Source organism: Erithacus rubecula (genome assembly GCF_903797595.1).
Source record: "Erithacus rubecula genome assembly, chromosome: 3".
Classification (NCBI taxonomy): domain Eukaryota; kingdom Metazoa; phylum Chordata; class Aves; order Passeriformes; family Muscicapidae; genus Erithacus; species Erithacus rubecula.
The window spans coordinates 29,381,241-29,404,051 of record NC_136689.1 but is presented as its reverse complement, the minus strand read 5'-3'; the positions used below and the strand labels follow the sequence as shown (position 1 = coordinate 29,404,051).

The 22,811-nt window shown below is 38.1% G+C and overlaps 1 protein-coding gene across 6 annotated transcripts; it reads right to left on the bottom strand.

Annotated features, from left to right (window-relative positions):
• Positions 1 to 3,896: 3,896 nt before the first annotated feature.
• TMEM196 (transmembrane protein 196) lies at positions 3,897 to 22,414 on the bottom strand. 6 transcript variants are annotated; one of them, XM_079302325.1, is made up of 6 exons: positions 22,018 to 22,414; positions 11,022 to 11,078; positions 8,979 to 9,233; positions 7,041 to 7,114; positions 4,968 to 5,057; positions 4,645 to 4,729 (listed from the first exon to the last, which is right to left on the bottom strand). In XM_079302325.1, the coding sequence occupies exons 1-5, from the start codon at positions 22,162 to 22,164 to the stop codon at positions 4,970 to 4,972; spliced, it is 621 nt and encodes a 206-aa protein (XP_079158451.1). In that variant the 5' UTR covers positions 22,165 to 22,414; the 3' UTR covers positions 4,645 to 4,729; positions 4,968 to 4,969. The 6 variants fall into 6 exon arrangements, with proteins under 6 accessions (XP_079158453.1, XP_079158455.1, XP_079158454.1 ...); XM_079302324.1 differs by having other exon boundaries at positions 22,000 to 22,333; XM_079302327.1 differs by lacking the exon at positions 4,968 to 5,057 and having other exon boundaries at positions 3,897 to 4,729.
• Between the last annotated feature and the right edge of the window lie 397 nt (positions 22,415 to 22,811).

Here is a 22,811-nt window from a genome sequence, read left to right as displayed (position 1 = left end):
AGTTGTTTTCAGTATGCATATAAAATTATTTTTAATTAATGTACATGGTGAACCTGTTCAAAATGCCATAACTGCATCTATTTTTAGAAGGACATTTTGGAGTTTATGGCAGGATTTTAAATTAATTTCAGAGTGATATCTGGAAAAAAAAAAAAAAAGAACAACCTTTTTACTTAGATGTGGAAGTCACTCTAGCAGCCTGCTATGACTTGTGGTTAAAGAACATAAAAGATGCCTTGCAGCAAATCAGATGCAATGTAAGGGGAAAAAAACCAAAAAACCTGCCACTTCTATATATGCTGGGAGCTCATTTGAGGGAACCACAGAGCAACTGTGAGGGTGCTCTGCACAGCTTATTGTTGGTTCTCTGGCAGAAGTAGCTGTCTCTACTGTCTTTAGTGTTTCTTTGACTGTTTTGATGAGAGGTGGCAAGAGAGACCCTGGTACAGCCCTCTGGACTTTTTGCTCCAAGTCAAAGCTGCTTCTTTCTGAAGCAGAACAAAAATTTCATAGCCAAGCAGGTCTCTCCAGACACACACTTTTGCTGAAATTCAGCTGCTGGTTAATCTCATCCAGTTTTTTTTTTTTTTTCCTTTAAAATACCAAGTCGCATTCTCATCATTGTATAATTAGGAATAAAAAGACCTTTCTGAGCAAGCTTCCCGAGGTTATTTAGAGCTCCATAGGTTGATGATACTAAAGTAGGATGAGTTTAGCATCTTTACTCCAATCAAAGTGTATTTTATCAAAAATATTCTGCTGTTTTCTTCTTCTTTTTTTTTTCCCCCCTGGCAGCTCCAAGTCTGTCTGGTTAACCCTTGTACAAGTTCTAAAATATTGTCTAAAATATTCTTTATTCTATATATTCTTTAAGATATATTTTTATATATTCTTTATTATGTAATGCTTTAAAAGATTCTTTAAAATCTGTCTCCAGGTGCATGTACAACAGCTTTGGATGTACATGTTGGTTGTTTATGTTGGAGGTTTATGGTGAAGCTAAAGATGTCACTTTGATAAAGAAAAGGAAAGCTGGATAGAGCCATTTTAGGCAGGAAGATTATGCAGTAATAGCTGCAGCGATATGGTAGTGTAATACCAGCCTACTTTTAGATATTTCTAAGCATTTAATTATAAGAGGCTCCTTTTAACTCCTTAACCTGTCTGGGACTGGGATATGAAAGGATTAAAAATGGCTTAAACCATGAGACTCTCTTTTCACTGTATCTTTAAAATCACACAGTCAGGGATTTTTTTTTAAATATAAGCATCACTATTTGTGATTATGCCTTAATGTATATCAATTTCCTATTGAATGTGGCCTGCTTCACTCTTTTTCATACCTCTCTAGACCATCTGAAGGGAAATTCATATGTCCTAATACAATAAATATATAGTGAAGATTGTGCAAGACAGAGATTTCAAACATAGCATACACACTTTTCTGCACAGTTTGCAATAAGCACTGCTGATTGTTGTAAATTCAAAATGTGTTTCTCATCAGCTGAGGTTCGATGAAATGCAAAGTATAGCATAAAATATAGCCTAAGGTTTTATAACATACATCAAGGACTTACCAGCTAAGTCCTCTGCACAAAGTTCAGTAAGTTCACTCTTCCTTCAGGAAGAATGTTGCTTGACCTAGTAAATAACAGCTGAATATCTCAGAGAGACTCTAAGCCAGCATCTGATTTTACAGCAGCATGAATCAGACAACTGTGTCAACAGCAATACATGTTTCATCCTATTTAGATGGAAAAGGACTTGGGTGCCCAGCCTTCAGGCTGTTGGTGTAGTTACACTGGCTGGTCACAGCCTGAAAAGTGAAAGTTTTGTTTTTCATGCAGTTGGATATGTGGAATGAATGTCCTTTCATCTGTACCAGTAACAAAAACATACAGAGAATGTTTCCATTACAGTTGAATTCTGTATGTAATTATGGAACAAAACCATTAAACAAAGTGAAACTTATCCCAGAATTCCCCTACCACATGCACATATTGTGTTAATTTGCTCTGAATTTAAGAATTCTGATCCTCTTTTTATGTCTCAAGTAGGAACACTCTTTGTCACATTTGTTCCCAAGTCTTTTTAATTACAGATTTGCATTTTCAAGGCTTTTATTTATGCAGGGACCAGCCAGTTTTTCTACAGTCTACAAGCTTGGCACCAAAAGAAGGAAAAAACCCTACCAATTGGATTTGGGGCCCAGATCTCATCTCATCTCTCTCCTTCCAGCACCTCTGTGAGCAGACATGGTGTGGTGGTATTTCATGATTTACAGCAGGGCTTCAAACATTATGAACTTAGAGAACATATCCTTCTTTCTTTTCCAACGTATGAGGAAGTGGCTGTTGGACTGAACTACTGTGTTGGATATAGAAGAATCACCTATTTCCCTGCACTATCTCATACTTTCATTAACGTTCCAGGAAATTAGGTTTGGGATGAGTAACTGGGTGATGTTATGGTCAATAACAAGTCATTCCTGAGCAGATTCTGACCTGCAATTCCAAGCTACTACACCATCTGAAGCTACCATCCCTGGTTCTGAGATGTAACAAGAGGCTCTGGTGAACTGTGATATCATAATTGTGCTATGGAGTTAGTGATGGGGGGATTTTTGAGTAATTTGAAAATTTGTTTTTGATTTTATTTTACAAAGCCCTTTTACATTGTGTTTGGTTGGTTGGTTGGTTGGCTGTTTTTGTTTTTTTTTTCTGAGGCAGCGAGGAAAGGAAAGTTACAGAACCACCTTCCCAGGTTGTGTGTTCAGTGTGCATTGTTCAACATATGTTAATCTCTGCACCCATTTATACCATGGTCCTGCCTTGGCAGGTTATGTCCAGAGTTGCAGCAACAATGTTCCCATAAGGGGCACATATTGGGGACAGGTTTCTCTCATGTTTCCTGCTGCAAAGGAAAAGAAGTGTCAGACTAAAAGGACCATGGGACCTATAAAGAGCACAAACAATCTGCAATGTAGTAAAGAGACAGTTTAAAGTCTGGTAGTACCCAGAAAGGGGAGCACCTCCTTGTTACTTTGCTATGACAATATCTGTATTCTTTGTGAACCTGAACAGTCTCATTAGCAATTTCTAAGAGATTTAATAATAAGAGATGTAGTATATCAAGGCCTCTGAGAAAATTCAAAAGCTCTTTTGGGCAGTAAGTAAGTGAAGAGAAGCTTTATAAGGTGGACCATTTTTTGACTCATAAGCTTAGGCATCCAACTAGTTAGCTTGGAGTTTAAGTAAGAGACTTAAATTGCAGTGAAGATATTTCCCATGTTGTAATTATATGGGAAAACTCCTTACAGACTTCAAAAATTCTAAGATAGTAGATTTAGGGATTATTTTATGCCATATAGATTCACAAAACAATTTAATGTAATTTATAGAGGTTTTTATGGCATGGTTTGAACATTAATAGGGTTCTATTCATACCTGTCTGGGAACATAGGTATGAATCATCAAATGTTGCCAGTCATCAGTGATGCTCACATCTGAAATTCATGTGGATGTGCAGGGCAATACTGCAAAGTCATAGACTCACTATGTAACATATGAGTGATTTTATCTGAATATTAATATTAATGTTTTAAATGTTCTGTTACAGATGATATCTTCCAGTTTTCATGGCTGTACAAACCACTAGGTTCTACAATAAAGTTAAAGCTGCATTCCTGCTGCTTTAACATACTCCCAAACATTATTGTTGATGTCGAGAATTACCAGTAACGTCTTGACCGTGACTTTTTCAGCCTTCATTTTTTTCCCTTCTGAGCTTGCTTCACTGTTTTAGAAACTTCTCAGTGCTAAACTGCAAGTATGACAGTTTAGCTTTGCAAGATTTTTCTAGCAAGAAAAAAACCCCAAAAGATCTCTCTAAACTCTCTGCTTTAGATTTCATTTTATTTGTCATCTTTTATGAACAAATTACGAAATATACTTCATTCACAAATTGGAAATATTTACAATTTCTTTACAACAAGGCATTATTGAGGTTTTGATTTATGGCATTCTTAGAGCATTCTGTCTTTCAAAACAAAGACATCAGTTTTGTTTTCAATACACTGTTCATTTACACTCTGGATGTGAAAGGGGAGCTGTTTGTAAGGAGTTTGCACTCTCCTTTGATATGATCTACTGGGAAAACAGAGGCAGGATGCATTCAAAGTGTGAGAAGAGGGACTGTGCAGATGTGTTGCTGTACCATGCCATGATCTGAAGCCATCGTATTACACCAGATGCTGCTAAGTGGAGAGGAGAAAAAGATTCCCCTGAGCCATTCTTCCTCTGCCTTCTCCTTTGAGTGGGCTAAATGCAGTTCAGTTTGGGGTTTTTTCTGATTTTTGAGCCTTCATGAGAATAAGAGTCTTGAGAAGTCTATTTCAAATACTATCACAATTCAGAAAGATTATTCAGACAAAAAACTGAAAGAGAGTAGGCAGGAAGTGCATAAATACTGTATATCCGCAAAATGTTTAGGAGGCAAATTTTGAACATGGTTCTAAAAGGGAATTGCAACTGTGCTGGTTGGCAGTTGTGATGTTTGAGCATAAAAGCCAAGATAGTTTCATTTTCTTAATTTCTTGGTGTCTATTTTTTTTTTTCCTGAAGAAAATTCTAAAACCACTTCCTTCCATGGAACTTTAAAAAATTTCTTAATATACACTTCCATTATAAATCAGATGTGGGCCACCATTGCTTAGGTTGTCTGTCATTTCCTAGAACAAGAATAGAAAACATTAATTAAAATTAGGATTATTATAAGGTGTTCAAAATTCAGTTATCTAAGGTTGTGATGAACTTTGAACAAACTCAGAATTTCAAACATTCAGAAACACTTTACATTTTTATTTAGCTTGATAAACCTCATTATAAAAAAATTATATTTTTTCCTATATAAATTAGGTACATTTGAAAGTCGATAGTCTCATTGATAGTGATTGAGTTGGACATTACACTCAGACCACATATACAGCATTGATGGCATCTGTACAAGTTTGTGATGTTGTCCTTTGAAATTGCATCAACTCAGGCTCGTGTGCTGATCTACAAAAGAACGAAATGGTAGTTAAGTCTCTGTTTCCATTCAAACCTCTATCTGTGCTGACATAATGCAAACAGATGCCATTCAATACTTGCTGAAATAGACATTTGGGAAGTAAATCTAGATCCAAATAGGATCTAAGGGTTTTAACTGCTTGCTTTCCCTTGGGATGGGACTGATTTTAGTTTTCCCTATATATGCCAGTCTACAGTTTTTAGCAGCTCAGGCACTGCTTCTCCAGTGGCAGGTGAGTCATCCCAGAGTAAGCTAGCCGGCTCATGAGTCAGAATCCTAAAGCACCTAAACCAAGATTTGTTTGGAGATAGATTTTCTAATTCTCAAATTGAAATACAAGCAATACCCCCTTAGCAGCTGTCAGCATAGAGACGGCTATGTTAATTAAACAATTCCCTGATTTTCATGGCTGCAAAGCCACATTGAGTTTATGGTCAGAACTAACTTATTCTGAGCAATCCCAGGCCTATTTCATACCAGATTGAATCTGTATGCAGAAATAAGTGATCTGCTGCTTATGTCCAATGACAGAATATTCAGCTATGGCAAGAGGAATGGGTACAGGTAAAAATGCAACTTGGAATATTTCTAAAATTCAGGTAGATAAGGTGGAAGTGCCAGTGTTTGACTAGTACTAAAATAGTTGCATGATGACCAGAGGCTCTTCTCTGCATGAAAAGATTAAATTCACCTCTTCTTCTTCCTAGGTACATTTGGAGAAAATGTGGAATAAAAGGGATTTGTTTGTCCCCCTTCCTGTGGAAGCTTCTGTAAAAAACGTGAAGCAACATTCATTGTGCTAGACAGAGAGAGAGAGAGAAAAAGACAGAAAGAAAGAGCTCAACTCTCTAACATAGTAGCTGAGATTCATGGTAAAGAGCAGAAAATTATACAACCTGGTCTTTATTACTAGTCTTACTCTGTCTCTCTCTTTTAATCCACAGTATTTGGCAAGCAGAGACCATAACTCAGAGTAACAAAGTTAAAATGCACTGATGCCTCCTTTCTCAGGTGTTGCCAGCTACACTTTAAAGCAAATCACAGGACTTAATTGTTCCCTTCACAGTTTTTGAAAGAAGGGATGTTCTATTCTTCTCTACAATGTAAGCTTAGGGTCATCACACCCAGTAGCCTTGCCAATTAATACACCTGAATCAAGCCCTAAGTTCCAGAGAAAATCAGGTCTGAAGCTAATTTTGAGTATTTTCTACCACCCAAGTCTCCATTTGCAGATAATGGTGTTGGATATTTTGGTGTTGTGCCTTATTCTCCTCCTATACTGAAAAGAAATATGCATGCCTAACACTGGACTATGGGTCCCAGTTTGGGGGTTGTCTGGCACTGTAATTTGATTATTTGTGGGTGCCTAAAGCCTTTGTTTGGATCTACACTGAAGATATCTGTTAGCTGGGAGAGACAGCAAGACTACCAAAGCCATTTAATAGTAACTATCAGTCTATAGTAACTATAGTTGCTATCAGTAACTATATTTTCGTAGTAATGATCTGTCAGAAGGCTACTCATGAGTTTCCTTTTGTAAATTTAATCACTTGAATTGTCTGCAGACATCAGCTAATAGGCTATCACCATAGTTTCAGAAAATATCAAAACCCATTTATTTCCCCCAATATTTCTATTAAAGAAAAAGAATTTAATTTAAATAAAATTTTGCTGAATTCAGGGAATGAAGGAGCACACAGATTAGAAGCATAGTGAATCAATGGTGGCTACATCCAAATAAGAGTATTTGGATGCCTGTAACTAGGGTGAATATTTTAAATACTCAACTTACTTCTGGATTGCAGCGTTCACCACGTAGAGTTATGTCACTACCTGGAAGCACCATTCCTGCCTCAGAGTGACATCACAGCATCAGCCAACATTGATTAGCTGAAACTATGAGTGCCTCGTAGAGGTGGCCCTTCCTGAAGTGACATAACAACATGGCTGCTCCCTAGTGTTCAGCGTACCTTGGAGGTAACTCTGGTGTCGGGGGAATCACCGGGCAGCTGGGCAGGTCGGTTATTTCAATACCCCTCAATCTCTAATATAAATATAACAATTATACAATAAATATAGCACAAACAAATGCACATGCAGCACATGTCTACATTACTGTATATCAGTATAAATATGCAATATAGTCGTATATATAAAACAATTCTAAGCTGTTTTCTAAATTAGGGGCTAATTTAATGTAAGTTTTTATGTAGACTTCATTATCTTTTAGGGGCATGCTGTGAGCTAGTGTACTCAACCCTGCCATCAGCAGGCAATCTAAGAAGTCCAAGAGTTCCCAAATCAGGGCATGTGTACATGCATACTTGGCTCTAGAGCAGACATGCAGGAAGTCTGCCATCAGTGGGGTGCATCCCAGATCTGCTGAGTGTGTGCAGTAGGTGCTCTGCACATACATCATGGCCCTTCACCCAAGATAAGTGGACACCTGGCAGTCCTTGCTGCTAAGTGTCAGAAAGCTCAGCAGGTCAACAGGCCAGAAGGTAGGGCAGTGAACCACTGTTACACATGGTCATCCTCCCCGCAAATTGATGTTGGCAGCTTTTGTTTATTTTGAAAGGTTTTTTATTTCCAAGCTGTTTCTTCTTCCTGTCCCTCTCTTCTTTTCTCACATCTTTGTCCTTGTTGAGGCAAGAGTCCGTCTGAAAGTCAGTATCTTGCCTTCCATCAACAAGACTATCATATTTGCCTAATAAGTCCTCAGAATTCTTCTTCATTTTAAAATGAGATAGAGAAATGTATCTTGTCTGTTGATTTTATTACCCTGATTTATGTTACTGTTGTAATCTCTACTATTTAACTTTTAAAAACTTATTTAAAACATCATCTTTTCAAAATGTTTCAAACATCCTCTTTTTTAAAAAACATTCCAATCATCATCTAAGATTAATTCAGTTTATATTTCTACTTGGAGTCAGTTAAGAAACCAAGGAATAGTGACGAGTGATTTTTAACTGCTATATCATGTTTTTTTTCAGGGAATCTGAAAACAATTCTACAGTCTGAGTGAACTAGTCCTTGCTCTGCTCTTCAGAGGTTTCAGTAGACAACAGACTCTTGAACCTAACAGTAATGCAAACTTGCATGTGGAGGTTTAGGTGGGCAGTCAGCTTGACTTTTGTTCTTTTCTTCTGCTCATTTCTCAAATGAAAGGCATTGGATAGATACTAAGTCCAAATGCAAAGCACAGGATTACAAACACTTCATGCCTCAAATATTATTCAGATCTGTTAAGGAGGTGATTTCAAGAATTCCATTCCATTAATTGTTTTGATTCTATATGCTCAGCTTTCAGTTTCAGCACCTATACACCTTGGTAGGTTTCCTATTAATACAGAAAAGAAGTAAGTACTCAGTGCTGCAAATGAGACCAATTTCATTTAGGTGTCTGAATATGCCCTTGGATGCTTAGGTTAAGTCACCTACATTTGTGAACTGTGGCTTTTCTGTTTAAATAACCTAATTTATAAGCTGAGTACTTGAGAGAGGAAGAAATTGATTAAATCCTGGAAGCATGCAATGATGTGGTTACAGAAAGCTTTCTGTGCTTTTTTCACAGTACAATACATGATAATTCATAATAATAAGGCTTCCAATTATTTAGGAAGTTCTATATTTAGCAGCTAAGCCCCTGAATAGCTATACAATGGAATTATGTTGAAAATGGATGTGCTTCATTGAAATGGATGTACTGCAAATATACAGTACCTAAAAATAGCTCCATATAATGAAACATAATAAAGCTTACACAGAATGGCAGCATTTCATTTTCCAGAAACTTTCTCATATAAAACTGAAAACTGAATACATCTCTTGCCAACTGTAAACGTTAACACATACAGTAACATTTCAGGAGAATCAGAACTAATAAGGGAGGACACACAACTCACTTTTTCTGCCATTTCATGGGAGTGATGCAATGAATGTTCCCTTTCTGAGAACATTCGCCTTTGTTCATAGCTGGCTAGCCGACAAGTGAGCCATGAAGAAAGGGTGCAACCACCAATTCCAATGCATGCAAGAGACATGGAGGCAAGATGCAAAGAATAGAGAGCAGATGACTTCTTTGTCAGAGCACGAAGAAATTGAAAATTTAAGATTCCTCCTATTAGTCCACAGATGCAACAGGCAGAAAAAAGTATCATCTGTCAGGAGAGACAAGAGAGGTTATGTTACAGTATTATTTTTCAGAGATGGATTAATGCATATAAAATATGAGATAACCACAGTTAAATTCTTTGATAGCATCATTGACTGCAAAACACTGCACAGACACTTGTTTTTAACCCTCTTAGCTCCCACATTGCTTCAATTCAAGGGAATATATTACTTTCTGGTATATGAGAGTTAAGATTGATTTTGCATGTGGAAAAAGTTGGATAAAATAAGTTAAAGTTAAAACCTATTCAGTGGAAGGACTGCTAGAACACAAAACTGATTTCCAGCTGTTCATGCAAAACAGTAACATGACAGAATGTGTCGTTATTTTCTGTTGTGCAGTTTATCACTCTGCCTCAGGAGTGAATGCCTCATGTATTTGTAGAGAATCTCTTGCTTTGTGTGACTTCTCACTGTGCCTCCTGCTCAATTATAATTTATTCAGTCAGATAGCAGATTGGAGGCTTTCTGCAGCTTTCGTGCAGTCTTTGAACATGTTCAAGGTGAAGGTGCTGGTTAAAGAAGCAAAAGAAACAACAAAGAATTTTGTGATGCTGCTTTACAGAAGGTCAGTTTGCTGACTATATGTTTGGTTGTTTGGTTTGGTTAATGTTAACTTGACTGAAATGTTCCTGAGAATTTTAGAAAGCTGTGAAACAGGCTGCAATCAATGACACATTTTTAAAGACCTCCTATTGCTTTTAATCACAAAGATGTTACACTGGTTCAGGATGTACATTAACCTCAAAAGATTCAGGGACAAAAGACTTTATTATGGAGACAGTGTTAAATGTTTGTCTTACGCACTTCTCTTGATACTGCTGACCTGTCAGATGATCTAGATAGGCTTTTTATGTTTCTTGATATGGCCTTGTATATGTACTTGTCTACTGTGGTAGCAAAAATTTATGGAGCCTTACACTGGGATAAGAATTTCATGAGGAATGTGGCATTGAGGATGTACATTGCAGTCCACAGGCAAGTGACTATTTCATGAGATCACCGGAACAGATGGCTTTTAGAAATTGGTTATGGTACACATTTTAAGGAATGGGACTATCATTTTAACAGAGTTTAGGATAACTCATTGATAATTGAAAGATAATTTTAGAAAATTTTTGATTCCTGTCACATCTTATCCTTGTTTTATGTGACTTCCATAGGTATGTGCAGAATAATTGAGCTGACAGAAAATTAGGATGGCATTATGATTTACAATAAGATCACTTCTTTTAAAATAGAGTTCTTCTGTGACTTATTGAGTAGTAAGACTGTTTTTCTGCAGTCAGAAAATTACTGTACCCAAAGAGATATCTTCCATTAATTTAAAACTTGCATATGTGTGTTTCAGATTGCTAAACAAACTTGCTAAACACTTAACAGCTGTGATATCTAGAAACAAACTTGGTCAACAGCCTTATTGAGATGTCAAGCCAGTGTTGTTTTTTGAAGAAGATACAGTCCAGTGACATTATTGAGAAGCATTTATTGACTTGGCATAAATCTATATCAAGTGATTTCCAATCAAAGTTTATGCAGATATGGATAAATAGGGATGTATGGCTTAAGTAGCATGACCTACATAGCCATTTCAGTACTGCCTTGTTTTTTATGACTATTCCAAAGTGCTGATTGCTTTTTTTAGATTGTCAATTTGTAATTTTTCTGTTTAGAAAAAACCTTGGGATGCAGAAACCCCCCAGTAAAGAGGTCAAATTAGATAAGCAAGCCTTTCAAATACTTAATGTGTTATGAATGTAGTGGAAAAAACTTACAACAAGTCCAGATTTTTTTTTGGCGCACAATATTCCACATACGCCGCAAAGCAGGAACTGCAAAAAACAAGAAACCAAACAATTATTTCATCATTTAAGGTATGAAGTTCAAATCCCGCTGTGTTGCTGAGGTGGTGACCACAGTTTAGGCAATGGTTACAGTTTTCAGCATTTTTGTCACAAACCTTATGCTTCAGGAGGTTGTAATTCAAGCATAAACACCCTTATTGGATAAAAAGCTGAAATGAGAAGTCTGAGTGACCATAACCCATGAGAAAAGAAAGAAATCTGAATTTTAAGCTGCTTAGGTAAACAAGTTGGAAAAAAAATCCCCAGTGTTGCAAGCATAAAAATGCCATTTTACTGTTTTCCTTTTCTCTCAGAAAGGTTTAGCAAGGTACTAGTCAGTGATCCAAATAATCTACTTTTAAGCATAGCATATGGACTTGATGCCCTGATCCTACCATCTGAACCACTGAAGGATCACATATGGATCGTTGTCTTCAAGACATTGAAACTCTGTGCAAGAATATAATTCTGTCATGTCTGTGGGTGCAGGTGTAAATATGAATACATCTGTTGGTGTGACTACTCTGGGCATGCAGAAAGATCTGTTTCATTCTCTTGATAGCCCAATTCGCAAGAGAGAGAATGTAATTTTGTTTTTTTTATTAATGTAATTCCCTCACTCAACTGATCTGCTAATTGTAACATCAAGCTATAGGCAAAAATTAATTACCAAACAACTGATAAAAATAGATGATATTGCTTAATAGTGACCTCTGTCAAAGACCAGTGATGTCCTCTGATGTCTTTTTCTTCCTACGTAAAAGTTTAATGAGGAAAACAATAAATAGTCCCCAGGGGAGCAGTCATGGTGGAACTACACTAGTTGCACAAAAGTAGTAAGGCCTTCTCCAGGTGTTAGCAATACTGTCAAAAGATTTCCTTGATACCTCATAAACTCCTTTATTAAGAAATCTATGCTTCCTATTTTCAATACAGTTAACCCTACTCCCCACTTGGGAAGTAATTTTATAGCTTTAAAAGTGAATTGTTCCACACTATTTTTGCATTGAGATGGTATTTCTAGCAAAGGGCTCTGCTTAACCCTAATTTAAAATTAAAGCACAGAAAAGACCTGGCTGTTACATAAGAAATTAAAAAAAAAACAACAAAAAAACAAAGAAACCAAAAACATAAGAGTTTCTCTACAGCATTCAGGGTCTGTGTAATATATGTCAGGTACTTCTTCTTTGCACTCTAAAATTTTGCAACTTTGCTATTTCAGTTGAGGAGTGGCTTTAACTCATAGTTTGTCTCACTCTAACTGAAGTAGTTCGGGTGCATAGCTAAGTATAAGCCTTGAGGTATCTTTTTACTCCGAGTTAGACCCATGAAAACAGTTCCCCATAATGAGTGTGGATAAATTTTATATATTTTTTGTATATTTTGTATAATTTTTTAATCTTTACAGTAAGCATGGGATGTGAATTTAACACCAATCTGATTATGGAGGTCTGGGTCATGTGGACCATGGTGCTGAATGGCTCAGGACATACCAGAACTCACAACTGGTAATTGCTGCTAGAACCCACTGACTGGAATAACAATAAAGCAAACAAATCACCAGGGACAATGCTCCCTCTGCATCTTTCCCACAGGCAAAGAAGATTTCAGCTCATCACATCTGCTTTGTAAGTGCTCACTCAGGCTTTCTGTGAACTTTTGGGGTTTCACTCCCAGTCCTGCCATTGCAAACTGCCTTCAGCCGATGTCCCACTTCTGATTTTCACATTGTGTTTTGTATTTCTCAAAATGCAGAAACCTCAAATGAAATTTGTTGAAGACATCTTTGCAATTAAGTTCTATTCAGTCAGACTTGATAAAGTGGATTAATAATATATTATCTCTCTGTAGTGGTTGAATAAGATCAAAATGAAATTTTTGTATATAGAAAAACTTAGTGTTGAAAGATATCATCATGGATAGTTTTAACATTTTAACTGTCAGAGGTCAAAGAGCATTCTGGACGCTGCTATTAGTCATGTGATTTAGTGTTGGTTAGTCCTGCAAGGAGAATGGAGTTGGGCTTGGTGATCTTTATGGGTCCCTTACAACTTGAGAAATTCTACAATTTTATTATAATATTGTATTGTCTCATGTATACTCTGTATTTTCTCTCTACATCTGCAGTATTTGTACATGCACGCAAGGAATACCATGTTCCATAGTTAAAGAACTAAAAGAGTTTTCTGTATTCTGACTCAGAGGAATTGGATATTCATGCTTCCTCCACATTCTTCTGTTTAACTTTGAGGTCATGCCTAAGTTTTATAATCCGTATGGCTATGAGATAAACAAATTGTGAAACCAATTGCACTCAAGTGCCTGAATATGTTAAAAACCTTGGAAGAAAAGCATTCAGGCAGTAGTTAAGGATTAATGTTATTTAGGTTGGGTTTTTTTTTTTTTTTTTTTTAAGATGACAGTGTATTGCATTCATAGAGAAAAGGCTTGACCAAAACCCAGAATGGTTATTTACTTATGTCAGCAGGCATTTTGCAGTTAAAACCATGGATGACTTTGAGCCACAGGGTCAGGCAGTTGTACCTCATGCAAAGCTTTGAAACTTATGAGCCAAGTTTATCACTCTCTTCTAAGGCTGATTCACTGGAAACAGTGGAAGCCTGCTCTATAAAGAGAATATTAATAATACCCACGGCTCAGGAATACTGCTTATGTAGAGTTTCTTTCGCCAAGCTTTTCAATGTGGAGACATCTAGAAAGGTTAGGATTTCAGGGGGATATTATGTGCTCGACTCTGTTCTCTGTTTTTTGATAGCATAGAAACGTAAGACTTTTTTTTTGGGGGGGGGGTGTTGGTTTTGTTTTGTTTTGTTTTGTTTTGTTTTGTTTTGTTTTGTTTTGTTTTGTTTTGTTTTGTTTTGTTTGTGGTGGTGCTATAGGAATTTCCTGTAAAATTTTTGATGTCTCAGTGTTGCGATCAGCAGTAGTGGAAAGTGGATGACTTTTATATACCAGATGGCTCTTTATACCAGAAAAAAGATGCAATAAAAATCAGATTGAAAGTGTTTTTTTACTCAGAATCTTCTATTTTATAATACTGCCAACTGGAATACAGCCTCAGGGGCTTTGTTGACTTGACACTCACTCTCTCTGTTCCTGGTTATCCTGAAAGACTTCATGTCAATATGTCATAGCAATAAAACTTGGTTTGTAACTCTTGAGCTATTTTGGACTACAGTTTACCTTTGACTAACTAATACTGTCATGATGAGGACTTGATCCTTTCTACTTGATCACTGATTATCCTTAAGCAACTTTTACCAACCAATCTCATGGTTGGTAAAAATATTTATCTCTCAATTTTTAAATTAGTAATAAAGTAATATTTTCTAATCATGTATTTTCTAACCATGTAACCTAACTTACCTGAGGTAAGTTAAGCAAACAGAATTATACTGAAAAAGCATTAAATCAGGAGTGGGAAAGGAATATATCCTTGAAGATAAGCTTCTTATAAAGAAAACTCAGTTGTTGAAGTGTTTACAATTCATGCAGAGAATAAGGTTAAAACATTTAATTGAGGATAAGCTAAGCTAATAAGCCCTACAAAATGCCCTGGAACCCAGAGAGGGAACTTCAGCTGGAACTTTTTTAAACAGATGTCCCATTGTTGGGCTTTCATTTTAATTATTATTAAAAAAACAGACAAACAAACAAACAAACAAAAAAAAAACAAACCCGAAACAAAATGCTAAAAGACTGAAAGCCTCACTTAAAAGCCTACATAGATAACCAATTACACTCAGACCCTATTAATTATAGGGTTACTTTTGGTTGCAGACTTATTCATACCTCCTATACATACATGATGTTTTGCATCAAGACTAGCAGAGAAGTCATATATTGAAACTGTTGGTGCAAGTCCAGAGAAGGAAGTTAGTAAGATGGTGGAAGTACATTCCCTAAGAAGGTATTTGGAGAAATTTGGGGCTGGTCAGCCGTGAAGAAGAGAAAGTTCAGAGATTCACAGATTGAGAGAAAATTCTGAATTGGAAGGGACCCATGAGGATCACTGGGTTTGTGTGGAGACCTCATAGCAACCTTCCAATATCTGGGAAGCTGGAGAGGACTCTTCATCAGGAACTGTAGTTACAGGACAAGGAGTAAACAGGTAACTAGAAGAGGGGAAATTTAGACTAGATATTAGGAAGAGATTCATTACTGTGAGGGTGATGAGGCACTGGAACAGGTTGTGCAGAGAGACTGTTGATAACCAAATCCTGGCATTGTTCAAGGCCAAGTTATACAAGGCCTTAAGCAACCTGGTCTAGTAGGAGGTGTTCCTGACCAGGGACAGTTGGGACTAGATCATCTTTAAGGTCTCTTCTAATTGTTTTTGTATGATTCTGTGATTCTATGAGAATGTATCATCAAGTAATAGGGGCATAACCCCTCTTGAGTGAATAGCAAAAAATCCAAAGACACTACAAAGCACAAAAGCTGTTACGAGACTGCTGAGTGCTTCAATCCCACTTTCAGTGATCATCTACCATGGACCCATCAAAGTCAGAGTCACTCTGATAGCACATGTCATTGCTAGGTGATGCAGTAGTGTCTGTTTGGCTGTGGAGTTTTTGTCATTCACACTGCAGATGTACCTGCTAATGTTCCATATGCATATTGGAAAATGTCTCTTTTTGTCTGTTGAGCTTTGGAAAAGAACCCCAAAGACCTCCCAGAAAAGGAGAATGTTTATTTTGAGACTGTTTAAATTTACTTTATATTGAATATTGCCTTGAAACAAAACCTCAGATCTGAAACCCCATAAATTTTGGTAAGAAGGCTAAAATCTCAATTTATATTCAAGTTCTGTGGTTTGGATCCATCCCTATTTCATATTTTCTGGAACAAAAGACTTGGCTTCTTGCACTGCCTTCTGGAAAATGGAAACTTTGTCCCTGGTAGTCTGAAAAAGATTCAGTTTTAGTTAATCGGCAGGAAATCAAAGATTTGTTTCTTTCCACCATGCAGAAGAAAAGGAACTATATTTATTTTCTATCTCGAAGCTAAGAAACCTTTCTGTCTTATGTTTTGAAAAGGCGAAAGCAATGGTGAGTGTAATTCCCTTGAAAAAATGAAAACTGCACATAGAATTTCCTGGACACAGGCTGAACAAAATAGTCAGGAAAACCTATTGAATATAAGGACAGCTTGATCTCTAGTCATTGTTCATTGCAAAAAAGATATCTAAATTGTATACACTGCATGGAAAGTCCTCTATGAGTCATCCATATGTATATGACATAACAGAGGAAGGGAAATTATTCCAAAATGGAATATAACACAAGTGAAAATGCAAGTGTATTGTACCTAGTCAAATGACACTCTACTTGGAAGACTAAAACAACAAGACAGAATTAACAGTTTCACTTTTATCTACCCTTGTCAGGTAGTAAACTAGAAAATTATGTTTTACACTAGAGCTGCATAAGCATGTGGCTTCCAGGACAATAACCAGGAATTTGAAATTAGTAATGTAAAGAAAGAAAGATTCTATTTATTAATGTTGTTTCAACTCCATCAAATGAGAAAAAAAGCTGAAATCCCTAATGGATGAACTAAGCAGAATAGGTATCTCTAATTGTAAATCTTATTCAAAGCAGTTTTTCAGAATAAGGTTTTCTTAGCACTGATATAAAGGGCACAAAATCTACTCATGAAAACAAAGACATCAAACTAAATAAAAATTAAAACAAGCAAGAAGATCAAGTCTAGGTACTAGATTTGCATTTTATCTCCACAGAGAAATACAATAATCTTTTGCAAAATGAGGATGGAAACTTATAAGATGTCCCATTCAAGTGATTGTGGAGTCAGGAATGTCTCGCTGGCTGAAAGGCAGAAGCAACAGCAGCAGCATTGCCAAAACCCAGTCTTGTGTCTCACCAAATCTGTCATGCTGGGAGTGGAGACTGTGCTATAACTGAGGCATAGTGTTAAATCGTGTCCAATCTGAGCCAATACCTTGTCTGGCAGTGTGCTGTTGGGTCTTATCAGATCAGGTGCTGCTACACTTCCCACTGATTCAAGCCATATGCAAGCAGTTTAAATTCCATCCCAGGCCCTGTGATTAGTGTTTCCACTCATCTGGTTATAGACCTACAGAGATGCTTCAAAAATTGAAATGCTTTTGAGAAACAATCAAGGAAATTAAGAAGTGTGTTTCTGCATCTGAAAGCTTACCTGGAGTCAGTGATTTAAAGAATTTCCACCCATCTCTAAAAACTTAAATTCTCAGTGTAAAATAATAGTGTTTACTTTTTGTTTGTTTGGAGCCTATCATAATAAAAAATAAAAATAATGCTTTTTGTTTGTTTTGTATCAAGTATTTGGCTTAAAGTGTGACTGCTTACATCTCAGAAAAGTACTAAATGAAAGATTATTCCCTGCAGGTGAACTAAAGTTTTATTGTAGTAAAACATTTAAGCATATGCTTAAGTCAGTCTATATTCAACAGATCCTCTAAATACAACTCAGGAACTAGATGGACCATCTTCAGCTTGGTTTGTGCCTCTGGAATCTCTGAATGACAAAGAAAATGTACTGAAAGACCTCAGCTGAATTCAGTGAATTGTCCTGGATCCATGCAAGCCAAGAAGCTTCTACCCTTGCTATGTCGTTCTCCATCTATAGGTACAGAACTGTTTCCAGCTTCTACTGAGCTTGCTGAAATTCCTGTGATTCATTTCATCATGAGCAGGAGCCAGACAGAAATATGGTCATTTTGATGAAAATGCAATGCATATGTTAAAATAAAGTAGGATCACATCTGCATTTTGTCTGCATGCTAAACAATAATGTGATTATTTAGTGCTGCTTTTTAAAAAATAAAAAAAAATTACTGTTCTTTCCAAAGGAAACTTGGCAACAGTAATATCTAGATGTAAAATTTAGTGGTTTAAAATTTTAGGCCACCAACATGGATTTAACAGTCTTAAAAGGTTTTCTTGCTCTGGGAAAGTCCATACAGACTGATGCTTTTTCTTTTCCTTCAAATCTTGGATTAAAAAAAAACAATTTAAATCAAATATTCCAAGTGCCAACTTGGATCAAATTTCTGTAGCCAAATGCAGATTTTTAATAGGCAGGCTTCCACTGTGATAAAATCACAAATCATGGAAACAATAATTCTGCCTCTTCTTACAGACAGGCAAACAGACCAACATACAGAAAGTGGATATCTCTCCAATACATTCAGATATTTGCCTTTATAAGGGAAGAAATGATTACTCTTGAGGGGCATAGCCATAAGTGAATCATCAGGTATCTCTCTCACATATGAAGATAGATGGCATATTTGTCTAAAGATGTGGCTTTTGTCTCTCATTCTTTCTCTCTGTGAGGGAGACTCATTTGCAGCAAGGATTTATTCACCACTGCAGAATAAATGAGGATTAGAGCCATACACATGTATGTGTGTGTGAATATCGATTTACTACTCATTGTGATAGTGATGAAACCACAGTGTTCTAAATATAGATGGGGAAGTGTGTGAACATTAAAAAAAATAAATCTGTGAATACTTTTTGGTTGATTATCTTCTGACTTTGTGCAAAAGTCTTTGCTATACATGCTGTCATTCTTGCTATGTTATTGTTAGTGATTCAGTGTTCTCATTGGTGGAATTATTCTGTAGTACGTCATATAGCTGAATTGGAATGGTGGATTTCAGAAATATCCCTCAGTTTCTGGGAAACAAAGAAATCTGGGAGACACTGATTATAGCCTGTGGAATAGTTTATCCCAATACAAACATAATAAACAGAAAGAAAAATCAGAAATCAGCAAAGTGTGTACTTTAGGGTATTTGGGACTGTTTTTATTGTAGGTTTGTTTTTGTTTTTAGCATTTTTTTGCAATTTAACAGCCATGGCCTATTTTAAAGAGAACAGATTGGTGATGATGTAAACTGGATAGTTGTCTCCATGCTCCAGATAATTTGAGAAGACAGTCACACCTTCAGTTGTTTTCTTACAGCTACTTTTTAAACAACTTGTACTGTCTTAATCCAATTCAACTCCAATGAGAACAACAGATTTGAAACTTTTTTTTTCCTATTTTTATGTACTTTTTGATACAGACATTGCCTAGGCTTTAAATTTCTTCATTCTGGTGTACTCTACTTTCCCTGGCTTGCTTATACATAATGCAGGGCATGAAATGATCGGGGTACTTCAGCCCAAGCTTAACTTCACTTATCTATAATGCAATGTATAAAATTCACATGGTTAAAATTAGGTATGTTAGTAAATGGAGTAAATCTGTCTGAATGGAGGCAGTGAACAATAAGATCAACTCTTTTAATAGAAAAGCTAATGTTTGTCAAGTGCAAAGCATCGTAGGGAGGCAAGTATAGAAGATAGAATGTGCATGATTTTTAAGATGCCCAAATTTTAGGAATTCAGGTTAAGGTTTCCATGGTGATGCTATCTTCATCTACTTCCTTATGAACTTGGGTCTCTGCTGAGTTCCACCCACGTAAAAGGATAGAACAGGGTCAAAGGTTCTCTGTGCATTTCCAAGTAAATTGCAATAGGAGGAATGACACTGTTCAACTTCAGTGTTTTGAATCTTAACATTTCAAAGAATTAGTTTTTCTTTAATGTCCCCTTCTTTTCCTTGGTGTTCATTTGTCAAAGGAAAACTGTCATTCAAGAGTGTGAATTGGAAAAAAATAACGTATTTTATGCAAGACATATACTTTAATGCAGGCAACATGAGCTCAGTGTAAGCTACAGTGAGCAGAAAGGAGGCTTATGGCACTTCTGCAGCAGGACAGTCCCGAGGATTGTCCCAACAAACCTTTGTCCAGTTTACATTTTAAACTAGTTACTCATGGCCTTAAGCATCTCTGAGAACAGGAAATCTCTGGCCCCTTTCTTGGCTTGCCTGCCTCACCTGCTAGTCCTTTAGTCAGAAGAATACAACCTAATAGTTTGAACTGCTGGAGTAGTACAAAGGGAGTGGTATAATGATGACAATTTAGACCACAGATCTTTAGTTCAAGGAAAAGTAAGTCAGCCTTTAGAAACATGTCACCCCACACTTTGATTTGCTCATTTCCTCTACTACATGAAGCATAAGCTTCTTGCTTCCACTTTGCATTTTCTTTGAGGCCTGTCTCTGCCTATTCAACCTGCAGTTTTTGCTCAGTTCCCAGCTCCTAATGTCAGTCCCTGCTGCCTCTGGTTGTGGGCATCCTGTGTCCACTTGTTACATTTGCAAACAAGTCTCTTTGGGTTGCCTTACATGCCTCTGCAGTCACATATGAGAATAATTTCCTATAAACATCTGCAAAACCCTTCACTGTGCTCTTTCTTACTGCTCTCTAAAACTCTAGCTATGAACAGCTCTAAATCAGCCAGACTGCTGGTGTGTTAATGCAACCACCTGTTATACCACTCAGTTTTGGTTTGTTTTTTCTTCATACTCACTTACACCCTTTTACACTCTCTCTGTGTCTTACTACGATTTTTATAGCTTTGGAAGGCAACATCTAATATACCAGAATCTTAATCTATGCCTAGTGCAAACTCTGGGGTAACAGCATAAAAAGGAATGAGGCAATAATGCAGGAAATGTGCATCGTCATGAAATGATATCAGCTCTGATAGCATTGTCACTAAACACAATCACTGCATAAAATACTGATCTCACTGACTGATCAAAGCTCTTTGACCTCAGTGAAACACAGGAAATTGACCTTTGCCATTAAATCTTCAGATAGACACGTGGTTTTAAGTTATTTTTTCTTCATTAACAATGATCAGAAACCTCCCTTTTTGAAGTGATTTTGATAGTATCATTACCAGTTGGCCTGGTAATATCATTACCTGTCTGGTCTAGTCTTCATTTTCATTTCTCACCTACCTGTTCTGCAGTGCAGAATTATATGTGTGTTTGCATACTGCCAAAAATATTTATCACTGTTGTCAATAATTAATAATTATTCACAGTGAGAATATCATATGAAGCACTTTGTCTGAGTGAATCTATAAATTAGAGGAGGTAATGCTGGTGAATAATCAAGAGTGTTTTATATTTATCATGTTATCTGAAGCAAAGGAAACAATGCTTTTAGAAATACTGCTATACAATACAAGCTGGCCAAAACCAGCTTAGGACTTCAAAAATGCCCACTCATGTTTAGACTGAATATTTAACATTTCCTATTCTTTGTTTCATAAATATAAATAACCATTTGGAGGAAATTTTGTTCTTAGAAACATGCATAGGTCAAACTGGAAAAATAAGAAACATTTTTGAGAAGTGAGGCATGCTCTGTGATTGAACAAGCTGCTCCTATTAACCCATTATTGAGTTTTCTTTTTTTTTTGGTCATTTTACAAGAAGCCCAGGGCACCCAGTGCAGGGGAACATCTTTCTCCTTTTCCTTCCCAATGCCTCTTTCTATTTTTCCTCCAAAGTCTCAGGTCTCAGCTGGCATACCCTTGACATTAATTTAATCATATTTTGACAGTCTCCTCGTCATGGACAGGGCTGTTCTTTTTTAAAAAGCAAAACTCACAGTCAATTTAAAGACCGTAAGCTATGGCCCGGGTTTCACACGAAGGGTCGGGCTTTCCCAGGTGTGAGAAGGGGTTCGGAAAAAGTTCAATTGCTCCCAGCCAGGCTGAAAAACGGAAAGGAGCGAGAAAGAAGCGGTCTCCCCCCGCCCAGCACATACAGCCATCTGTCCCCGCCGTGCCTCCCCCTCGCCCCACCACTCTGCAGACCGTGCACATCGCAAATGGACCCGGCGCGGTCGGCGCAACATGCACTCGCGGGAGGGAAGGGAAGGGAAGGAAGGGAAGGGAAAAGGGGATGCCTTCGCACGGTCTGATCACCACCACAAAGAGTTAAAGAGAGAGTGAAATGGCTAACGTACACACACCCCGCTCCATACCGGAGAAGAGTCTCCCAGCTGAGGTTTATGCTCTGTGAGGACCAGGCTGAAACTGACCGCCCCCACGGCCACGCTGGACACCCCTAACCCTATCTCCAGCACGGAGAGCACCAGGAGGCTCCCGATGATCTGGCTGCTGGTGCACATCCTCCCTCGGTCATCCTTCCTTCCCGATCAGCCGGGGAAACCGCGCAACCTCCTCCTCCTTCTCCTCCTCGGGCGCTCCCGCGGCCCTAAGTCGCCCCCAAACTTTTCTTCCTTCGCCGGCAGCCGGAGCGGAGCGGCGCATCCGCGGCCGAAGGGAGCTACCGAGGCACGGCGGGCGGCCCCGGCGCCGCCGGCCCCGCGCAGGCAGCGCCGCGCCGGCCCCGAGCGCGGCCCCGAGCGCGGCCCCGAGCGCGGCCCCGAGCGCGGCCCCGAGCGCGGCCCCGGCGCGGCCCCGAGCGGCGGAGCTCTCCAAGGTGCCGGGCCGGCGGCGGGTGCGCGGCTCCGCGCTCCTAAGGGCTGCGCCTCCGCCGGGAAAGTCGACCTTGTCCGCTCGTCTCCTGCGCTCTCATTGCAATGACCTCACCGCGATTTCCCCCCCCTCTTCTTGTTTCTCTCCCCCTTCTCTTCCAGGGCTGGGAGGCGGGGGGTAGAGGAGTGTGGCGAGCCCAGCCCGTCTATACTTATGTATGAATGCAGACCCAATGCACGGGCAAGGCGCACGGCAGCCCCGCCCCGGGGCCACAAGGCACGGCACCTTCCCGGTCCTCCCCCGGCACGGAGCTCGCTCCCTCGCACTCCTCCGCCGT